Raw genomic sequence first — 10,000 nt, forward strand, 5'->3', positions numbered from 1 at the left:
GTTCACATTTATTACTCATTAAGAGAACAGCGTTCACACTTATTACTGCATTAAGGGAACAGAGTTCACACTTATGACTGCATTAAGAGAACAGCGTTCACACTCGTTACTCATTAAGGGAACAGCGTTCACACTCATTACTCACTAAGGGAACAGCGTTCACACTCACTATTCACTAAGGGAACAGCGTTCACACTCATTACTCACTAAGGGAACAGCGTTCACACTCATTACTCACTAAGGGAACAGCGTTCACACTCATTACTCACTAAGGGAACAGCGTTCACACTCACTATTCACTAAGGGAACAGTGTTCACACTCATTACTCACTAAGGGAACAGCGTTCACACTCATTACTCACTAAGGGAACAGCGTTCACACTCATTACTCACTAAGGGAACAGCGTTCACACTTATTACTCACTAAGGGAACAGCGTTCACACTCATTACTCATTAAGAGAACAGCGTTCACACTCATTACTCACTAAGGGAACGGCGTTCACACTCATTACTCACTAAGGGAACAGTGTGAGATCCTTACCTTCCACGATTCCCCACTTGGTCTTGCGGCCGAGGACCCGCTGGCCGTTCACCTGGTGCTCCCGGTCCGTCCCCACCACTGCAAAGGGGATGCTCTCCTGAAACACACACAGACACACACACACACACACACACACACACACACACACACACACACACACACACACACACACACACACACACACACACACACACACACACACACACACACACACACACACACACACACACACACATATGACCTCTGTGGCCTCCATGATCCTGTCCCTTCCTCATTTCATTGTGATTCCATAACCCAGTTGGCCCAGCATAGCCAGACTTTTGTTACCATATGATTCATATCTCCGCTATAATCAGAGTCTCCTCTAGACCCGGCTCAGTAACACGAGGTGGACGTGGTCGTACCCTGATGGTGTTGTTGAGGAGCCGCTCCTCGGCGTCTTCGTCGTTCTCCTTCTGGGGGTACACCTGGATCCCGTTGGCCACCAGGTCCTGTCTGATCTGGAACAGCAGACGGTCAACAGACCGGTCGTTACTGGAGCCTTCAGGTTGGACGGTTCACCCAAGGGTTCCCCCCCCACCCCCCCCGAGGGAAATAGGTTAGCTCGCCAACGTTTAGTGTCCGGCTAGGGAAGGGTGAGTTCCGATAAAGACATCAGAAACGCCCAAACTGAAAGACCTCTTTAAACCCTCTTTAAAGAGGTCTATAAACCCTGTTTAAAGTGGTCTATAAACCCTCTGTAAAGACCTCTTTAAATACCTCTTTAAACCCTCTTTAAAGACCTCTATAAACCCTCTTTAAAGAGGTCTTTAAACCCTCTTTAAAGACCTCTATAAACCCTGTTTAAAGTGGTCTATAAACCCTCTGTAAAGACCTCTTTAAATACCTCTTTAAACCCTCTTTAAAGACCTCTATAAACCCTCTTTAAAGAGGTCTTTGAACCCTCTTTAAAGAGGTCTATAAACCCTCTTTAAAGAGGTCTATAAACCCTCTTTAAAGAGGTCTTTAAACCCTCTTTAAAGAGGTCTATAAACCCTCTTTAAAGAGGTCTATAAACCCTCTTTAAAGAGGTCTTTAAACCCTCTTTAAAGAGGTCTATAAACCCTCTTTAAAGACCTCTATAAACCCTGTTTAAAGTGGTCTATAAACCCTCTTTAAACCCTCTTTAAAGACCTCTATAAACCCTCTTTAAAGAGGTCTATAAACCCTCTTTAAACCCTCTTTAAATACCTCTTTAAACCCTCTTTAAAGACCTCTATAAACCCTGTTTAAAGTGGTCTATAAACCCTCTTTAAACCCTCTTTAAAGACCTCTATAAACCCTCTTTAAAGAGGTCTTTGAACCCTCTTTAAAGAGGTCTATAAACCCTCTTTAAAGAGGTCTATAAACCCTCTTTAAAGACCTCTATAAACCCTGTTTAAAGTGGTCTATAAACCCTCTGTAAAGACCTCTTTAAATACCTCTTTAAACCCTCTTTAAAGACCTCTATAAACCCTGTTTAAAGTGGTCTATAAACCCTCTGTAAAGACCTCTTTAAATACCTCTTTAAACCCTCTTTAAAGACCTCTATAAACCCTGTTTAAAGTGGTCTATAAACCCTCTGTAAAGACCTCTTTAAATACCTCTTTAAACCCTCTTTAAAGACCTCTATAAACCCTGTTTAAAGTGGTCTATAAACCCTCTGTAAAGACCTCTTTAAATACCTCTTTAAACCCTCTTTAAAGACCTCTATAAACCCTGTTTAAAGTGGTCTATAAACCCTCTGTAAAGACCTCTTTAAATACCTCTTTAAACCCTCTTTAAAGACCTCTATAAACCCTGTTTAAAGTGGTCTATAAACCCTCTTTAAAGAGGTCTATAAACCCTCTTTAAAGACCTCTATAAACCCTGTTTAAAGTGGTCTATAAACCCTCTGTAAAGACCTCTTTAAATACCTCTTTAAACCCTCTTTAAAGACCTCTATAAACCCTGTTTAAAGTGGTCTATAAACCCTCTGTAAAGACCTCTTTAAATACCTCTTTAAACCCTCTTTAAAGACCTCTATAAACCCTCTTTAAAGAGGTCTTTGAACCCTCTTTAAAGAGGTCTATAAACCCTCTTTAAAGACCTCTATAAACCCTGTTTAAAGTGGTCTATAAACCCTCTGTAAAGACCTCTTTAAATACCTCTTTAAACCCTCTATAAAGACCTCTATAAACCCTCTTTAAAGAGGTCTTTAAACCCTCTTTAAAGACCTCTATAAACCCTCTTTAAAGACCTCTACAAACCCTCTTTAAAGATCTCCATAAACCCTATTTAAAGAGGTCTATAAACCCTCTTTAAAGACCTCTATGAACCCTCTTTAAAGACCTCTACAAACCCTCTTTAAAGATCTCCATAAACCCTATTTAAAGAGGTCTATAAACCCTCTTTAAAGACCTATATGAACCCTCTTTAAAGAGGTCTTTAAATCCTCTTTAAAGAGGTCTATAAACCCTCTTTAAAGACCTCTATAAACCCTGTTTAAAGTGGTCTATAAACCCTCTTTAAAGACCTCTATGAACCCTCTTTAAAGACCTCTATGAACCCTCTTTAAAGACCTATACAAACCCTCTTTAAAGAGGTCTATAACCCCTCTTTAACCATCTTCAACCCTCTTGAAACCTAACCCTCTTAAACCACTTTAAACCCTCTATATACCCTCTTTAAACCCTCTACCAACCCTCTTCAAAGACCTCTATAAACCCGATCCAAACCTCTTGAAACCTAACCCACTTTAAAGGCTGTGTGTGTTTGAGAGTGGAGTGTGTATGTGTGTGTGTGTTTGAGAGTGGAGTGCGTATACGTGTGTGCATGTACCTGTGTGTGTGTGTGTTTGAGAGTGTGAGTGCGTATATGTGTGTGTGTGTGTGTGTGTGTGTGTGTGCCTGTGTGCGTGTGCCTGTGTGTGTGTGTTACCCTCTGTTTGAACTGGGTCCTCTCCTCCAGGGTCAACGTGTCAGCCTTGGCGATGACAGGAACGATGCTGACGATCTTCCCCAACCGCTTCATGAACTCAACGTCGATCGGCCGCAGCCTGGGCACGCACGCACACACACACACACACACACACACACACACACACACACGTTAAAAATGCCTCCGCTAGACTCTACTGAAGGTAAAGGGTTAGCCTTGTTACCAACCCTAACCCTAACCCTAACCCTAGACTCTACTGAAGGTAAAGGGTTAGCCTTGTTACCAACCCTAACCCTAACCCTAGCCCTAGACTCTACTGAAGGTAAAGGGTTAGCCCTGTTACCAACCCTAACCCTAACCCTAGCCCTAGACTCTACTGAAGGTAAAGGGTTAGCCTTGTTACCAACCCTAACCCTAACCCTAGCCCTAGACTCTACTGAAGGTAAAGGGTTAGCCTTGTTACCAACCCTAACCCTAACCCTAACCCTAGACTCTACTGAAGGTAAAGGGTTAGCCTTGTTACCAACCCTAACCCTAACCCTAGCCCTAGACTCTACTGAAGGTAAAGGGTTAGCCTTGTTACCAACCCTAACCCTAACCCTAGACTCTACTGAAGGTAAAGGGTTAGCCTTGTTACCAACCCTAACCCTAACCCTAGCCCTAGACTCTACTGAAGGTAAAGGGTTAGCCTTGTTACCAACCCTAACCCTAACCCTAACCCTAGACTCTACTGAAGGTAAAGGGTTAGCCTTGTTACCAACCCTAACCCTAACCCTAGCCCTGTTCTACTGAACAGAACTTAGGGTCCAATTCAATGTTCAATACAAATATAACTGATGCTTGTGTTACAATTGTTGGATGAAATACAGTTAGTTATAGTTCATAATAAATATAGTTTGATGATGGAAGTTTAGAACAAAAACATGCGCGATGACCTTCTCTCCTGAACAGTGCCCCCTTGTGGCAGCATGTAGATGCTATGTCGATGCTATTCATTCATTCATCCAGGAGCCACAGCACCACGTCTGTCTGTTGAATTCACTCCATCACAGGCCCCCCAGCTGCTGGGTTTGTAATAATATAATATAACCTGGTACATAATTGTACAACGCATGCCTCAAGGCTCGCCTAGGAGCTGGCAGAGGGCTTTGGATCTGACGGCCGTCGTACGCTCTTCACTGCTTTTGTGTGTTTATGTCACGCACACTGATCTACTGCTGCTAGGTGTTTATGTCACGCACACTGATCTACTGCTGCTAGCTGAAATGGCCAACACTAAAAAAATAAAAAGATTTGATTTGAATTTAAGTTAATTTATTCAAATTGAATGGAATTGAGTTTCATTGAGCTTCATTGAGTTTTATTCTATTTTATGGCATTTAGTTGACTTGAATGGAGTTGATTTGAGTTAAGTTGAATGTCATGTATTATAATGTGTGATGTCATTACCAGTGTGAGTGTGATGTGATGTGATGTGATGTGATGTGATGTGATGTGATGTGATGTGATGTGATGTGATGTGATGTGATGTTATTTCATTACCAGTGTGATGTGATGTGATGTGATGTGATGTGATGTGATGTGATGTTATTTCATTACCAGTGTGATGTGATGTGATGTGATGTGATGTGATGTGATGTGATGTGATGTGATGTGATGTGATGTGATGTTATTTCATTACCAGTGTCCGGACGCAGGCAGGAAGTAGATGCAGCAGTGGACGCGCGTGTCTGGGATCTTCCTCTGGCGGTTCACCCTCAGCTCCTCCTTCAGGTACTTCTCGTACTGCTCGTTGACGTGCTTCAGGACGGGCTCCCAGCTGGCGGGGGAGAGGAGGTGTTAGGACCAACGAGGGCCGGACACGCTGTCTGTGAACATCAGCCACAGCCGGCCCCCTGACCCCTGGAAGGAGGGCCTTCCTCCGGGCATCAGCCAGCCCCCTGACCCCTGGAAGGAGGGTCTTCCTCCGGGCATCAGCCAGCCCCCTGACCCCTGGAAGGAGGGCCTTCCTCCGGGCGTCAGTCAGCCCCCTGACCCCTGGAAGGAGGGCCTTCCTCCGGGTGTCAGGTGTCAATGTGCTTACTGCCTCCACAACACCCAACCCCAGCAGGGTCTGGCCCCTGGCCCCCCACCCTAGGGCTGTGGGACCCCTGGCCCCCCCACCCTAGGGCTGTGGGGCCCCTGGCCCCCCCACCCTAGGGCTGTGGGTCCCTGGCCCTCCCAACCCTAGGGCTGTGGGGCCCCTGGCCCCCCACCCCTAGGTCTGTGTGGCCCCCCAACCCTAGGGCTGTGATGCCCCTGGCCCCCCCACCCTAGGGCTGTGTGGCCCCTGGCCCCCCCAACCCTAGGGCTGTGTGGCCCCTGGCCCCCCAACCCTAGGGCTTGTGGGGCCCCTGGCCCCCCCACCCTAGGGCTGTGGGGCCCCTGGCCTAGTGCTGTGTGGCCCCTGGCCTGGTGCTGTGTGGCCCCTGGGCTGGTGCTGTGTGGCCCCTGGCCTAGTGCTGTGTGGCCCCTGGCCTGGTGCTGTGTGGCCCCTGGGCTGTTGCTGTGTGGCCCCTGGGCTGTTGCTGTGTGGCCCCTGGGCTGGTGCTGTGTGGCCCCTGGCCTAGTGCTGTGTGGCCCCTGGCCTGGTGCTGTGTGGCCCCTGGCCTAGTGCTGTGTGGCCCCTGGCCTAGTGCTGGGTGGCCCCTGGGCTGGTGCTGTGTGGCCCCTGTTCGTGCCCCCCCCCCTGGCTCACCAGCGGTCGTTGTTGATCTGGTCTCCGAACCCGGGCGTGTCGATGACGGTCAGCTTCATCCTCACCCCCTTCTCCTCGATGACTGGATCCACATGGGGGAGAGGGGGGAGACGAGGTTAGAGAGGACCAGAGAGAGGGGGGAGACGAGGTTAGAGAGGACCAGAGAGAGGGGGGAGAGGGGGGAGACGAGGTTAGAGAGGACCAGAGAGAGGGTCCTGAGGGCCCCCAGGCGCGGGGGGACTCTCGGGGATGTGAACACAGAGCGATGTGTCTGTGCTCCTCCAGCTCCTCGGCCTCTCCGGTCTCTTGGGCGTTGGGTATGATTAGTATTATCTTGATACAGTGGGAGGCTGAGCAGAGGACGTGAGCGAGGCCTTCAGCCTACTTCCTGTGTTTGTATTCCTTCAGGCTCAGGGTGGGTCGCCGTGAAGGTCATGGGAACACCTTTTAGGTGGACAGGTGAAGACGTCTCCCTCTACCTCTCGGAGAATGTGTCAGAAGTGCACTCCCTTTGTCTGTGGACCCGAGGTGGAAGCACAGGAATCTCCTCTGAGTGGACGAGTGAGAGAATACCTTCAGGAGCCTCCCTAACCTGTAATAATGCGTCTGCTCTCACTGCACACACACACACACACACACACACACACACACACACACACACACACACACACACACACACACACACACACACACACACACACACACACACACACACACACACACACACCTGTCTAACAACAAGCCAACTGTACTAGCTGAGTGCCTGACATGAGGACCAGCTGGGGTTAGACGGCTTCCATCGGGCTTAGAACCAACAACATTCCAGCTGGGACCCCAACCACTAGACGACCCTGCCCAGTCGTTCATCACGTACACAAGTGTTGTTAGTATGAAGGTATCAAACATGAACCAGATATACTGCTGTCTGGAATGCATCAGTAAAAGCTGGTTTCCATGGATCTGTCAATATAAGCAAATCACTTTACTTTGTGTAAAGCGTTTCCCACTAAACCCATAAGGGGTGAGCCTGCAGGTGACTGGTTTCTCTGGTTCTAGACCATAACCACAGTTAGCCATAGAGCCAGCGGTGTAGCTGCTCTCACTGAACGGTAGGTTTTAGCATATGGGATCTTTGAAATGTTTACATTTTGTTCATGCTTTTGGTGAGGGGGGGTTAAACGTAATGTCACAGATAAACAGTGCAGAGTAACTGTTTGTGACAGACGCCCCGTTCTGCAGGAACGCCGTCCTCTGAAGAGCGCTGAAGGAGCCTTCCTCTGCTGAACTCTGCAGGGCCACACGTAGGTCTGTCTGTAGGTCTGTCTGTCTGTAGGTCTGTCTGTCTGCAGGTCTGTCTGTAGGTCTGTCTGTCTGTAGGTCTGTCCGTAGGTCTGTCTCACTGTAGGTCTGTCTGTAGGTCTGTCTGTCTGTAGGTCTGTCTGTAGGTCTGTCTCACTGTAGGTCTGTCTGTAGGTCTGTCTGTCTGTAGGTCTGTCTGTCTGTAGGTCTGTCTGTAGGTCTGTCTCACTGTAGGTCTGTCTGTAGGTCTGTCTCACTGTAGGTCTGTCTGTAGGTCTGTCTGTAGGTCTGTCTCACTGTAGGTCTGTCTCACTGTAGGTCTGTAGGTCTGTCTGTAGGTCTGTCTGTCTGTAGGTCTGTCTGTAGGTCTGTCTGTAGGTCTGTCTCACTGTAGGTCTGTCTGTAGGTCTGTCTGTAGGTCTTTCTCACTGTAGGTCTGTCTCACTGTAGGTCTGTCTGTAGGTCTGTCTGTAGCTGTAACTCTGTCTGACTGTAGGTCTGTCTGTCTGTCTGTAGGTCTGTCTGTCTGAGGGTATGTCTGTCTGAGGGTCTGTCTGTCTGAGGGTCTGTCTGTCTGTCTGTAGGTCTGTCTGTCTGAGGGTATGTCTGTCTGAGGGTCTGTCTGTCTGAGGGTCTGTCTGTCTGTAGGTCTGTCTGTCTGTAGGTCTGTCTGTAGGTCTGTCTGTAGGTCTGTCTGTCTGTCTGTAGGTCTATCTGTAGGTCTGTCTGTAGGTCTGTCTGAAGGCCTGTCAGTCTATAAGTCTGTCTGTAGAGTCTGTAGGGTCTCAAGGGTCTGTAGTTCCTGTAGGGTCTTTAGGGTCAGTAGAGTCTGTAGTGTCTGTAGAGTCTGTAGAGTCTGTAGTGTCTGTAGCGTCTGTAGAGGTGTCTGTAGAGTCTGTAGAGTCTGTAGAGGTGTCTGTAGAGTCTGTAGAGGTGTCTGTAGCGTCAGTAGTTCCTGTAGGGTCTTTAGGGTCTGTAGTGTCTGTAGTGTCTGTAGGGTCAGTAGTGTCTGTAGGGTCTGTAGTGTCTGTAGGGTCTGTAGTGTCTGTAGCGTCAGTAGTTCCTGTAGGGTCTTTAGGGTCTGTAGAGTCTGTAGTGTCTGTAGGGTCAGTAGTGTCTGTAGGGTCTGTAGTGTCTGTATCGTCAGTAGTTCCTGTAGGGTCTTTAGGGTCTGTAGAGTCTGTAGTGTCTGTAGGGTCAGTAGTGTCTGTAGAGTGTGTAGTGTCTGTAGCGTCAGTAGTTCCTGTAGGGTCTTTAGGGTCTGTAGTGTCTGTAGTGTCTGTAGGGTCTGTAGTGTCTGTAGGGTCAGTAGTGTCTGTAGAGTGTGTAGTGTCTGTAGCGTCAGTAGTTCCTGTAGGGTCTTTAGGGTCTGTAGGGTCAGTAGAGTCTGTAGGGTCTGTAGTTTCTGTAGGGTCTGTAGTGTCTGTAGGGTCAGTAGTTCCTGTAGGGACTTTAGGGTTTGTAGAGTCTGTAGTGTCTGTAGAGTCTGTAGGGTCTGTAGTGTCTGTAGGGTCAGTAGTGTCTGTAGGGTCTGTAGTGTCTGTAGAGTGTGTAGTGTCTGTAGGGTCAGTAGTTCCTGTAGGGACTTTAGGGTTTGTAGAGTCTGTAGTGTCTGTAGAGTCTGTAGGGTCTGTAGTGTCTGTAGGGTCAGTAGAGTCTGTAGTGTCTGTAGGGTCTGTAGAGTCTGTAGTGTCTGTAGGGTCTGTAGTGTCTGTAGGGTCAGTAGTGTCTGTAGAGTCTGTAGTTCCTGTAGGGTCTTTAGGGTCTGTAGGGTCTGTAGTGTCTGTAGGGTCAGTAGTGTCTGTAGGGTCAGTAGTTCCTGTAGGGTCTTTAGGGTCTGTAGGGTCAGTAGTGTTTGTAGGGTCTGTAGTGTCTGTAGGGTCAGTAGTGTCTGTAGGGTCAGTAGTTCCTGTAGGGTCTTTAGGGTCTGTAGGGTCAGTAGTGTTTGTAGGGTCTGTAGTGTCTGTAGGGTCAGTAGTGTCAGGGACTTTAGGGTTTGTAGAGTCTGACTCACCATGGCTGACCGACTGCAGCTGGACGGTCTTGGAGATCTTCTCTTCATAGTTTGGAGAGCAGGACTTGCGGCTGACTTTGGACTTGAACAGCGTGTTGACCAAGGTGGACTTCCCCAGGCCACTCTGACCTGCACAGACAACACATGACTTATGATGAGAACAATAATCTGAATCAAAACACTGATTCAACTTTTAGGCTTGAATTCATTGCTTTTCATTTGTATGGCTCTGATTCTTCATGGCACCGCTGTTCCTCATCCCCTTTATCTAGAGGAGTCTACATACATACATTTAGCAGATGCTTTTAACCAAAGCGACTCATCGGTTAATGCAAACATTGACACACTGACGGCAGAGTCAACCATGCCAGGCGACAGCCAGCTTGCAGGAGCAGTTAGGGTTAAGTGTCTCGCTCAGGGACACATCAACACTCAGCTAGGAGGAGCTGGGGATCGAACTACCAACCTTTC

General features: G+C 48.1%; 1 protein-coding gene across 8 annotated transcripts in view; it reads right to left on the reverse strand.

The window, feature by feature from the left end:
- The window catches only part of septin12 (septin 12), a 49,585-nt gene that overhangs the window by 2,343 nt on the left and 37,242 nt on the right, over positions 1–10,000 (reverse strand). For all 8 annotated transcript variants that reach the window (XM_060046041.1, XM_060046040.1, XM_060046039.1 and 5 more), the window contains 6 exons: positions 9,530–9,658; positions 6,217–6,298; positions 5,161–5,298; positions 3,480–3,597; positions 947–1,042; positions 543–639 (listed from right to left, as the gene is read on the reverse strand). In XM_060046041.1, coding sequence (XP_059902024.1) covers positions 543–639; positions 947–1,042; positions 3,480–3,597; positions 5,161–5,298; positions 6,217–6,298; positions 9,530–9,658 — 660 coding nt within the window. The remainder of the gene's footprint in view (positions 1–542; positions 640–946; positions 1,043–3,479; positions 3,598–5,160; positions 5,299–6,216; positions 6,299–9,529; positions 9,659–10,000) is intronic.

This window comes from Gadus macrocephalus, chromosome 2 (genome assembly GCF_031168955.1).
Source record: "Gadus macrocephalus chromosome 2, ASM3116895v1".
Classification (NCBI taxonomy): domain Eukaryota; kingdom Metazoa; phylum Chordata; class Actinopteri; order Gadiformes; family Gadidae; genus Gadus; species Gadus macrocephalus.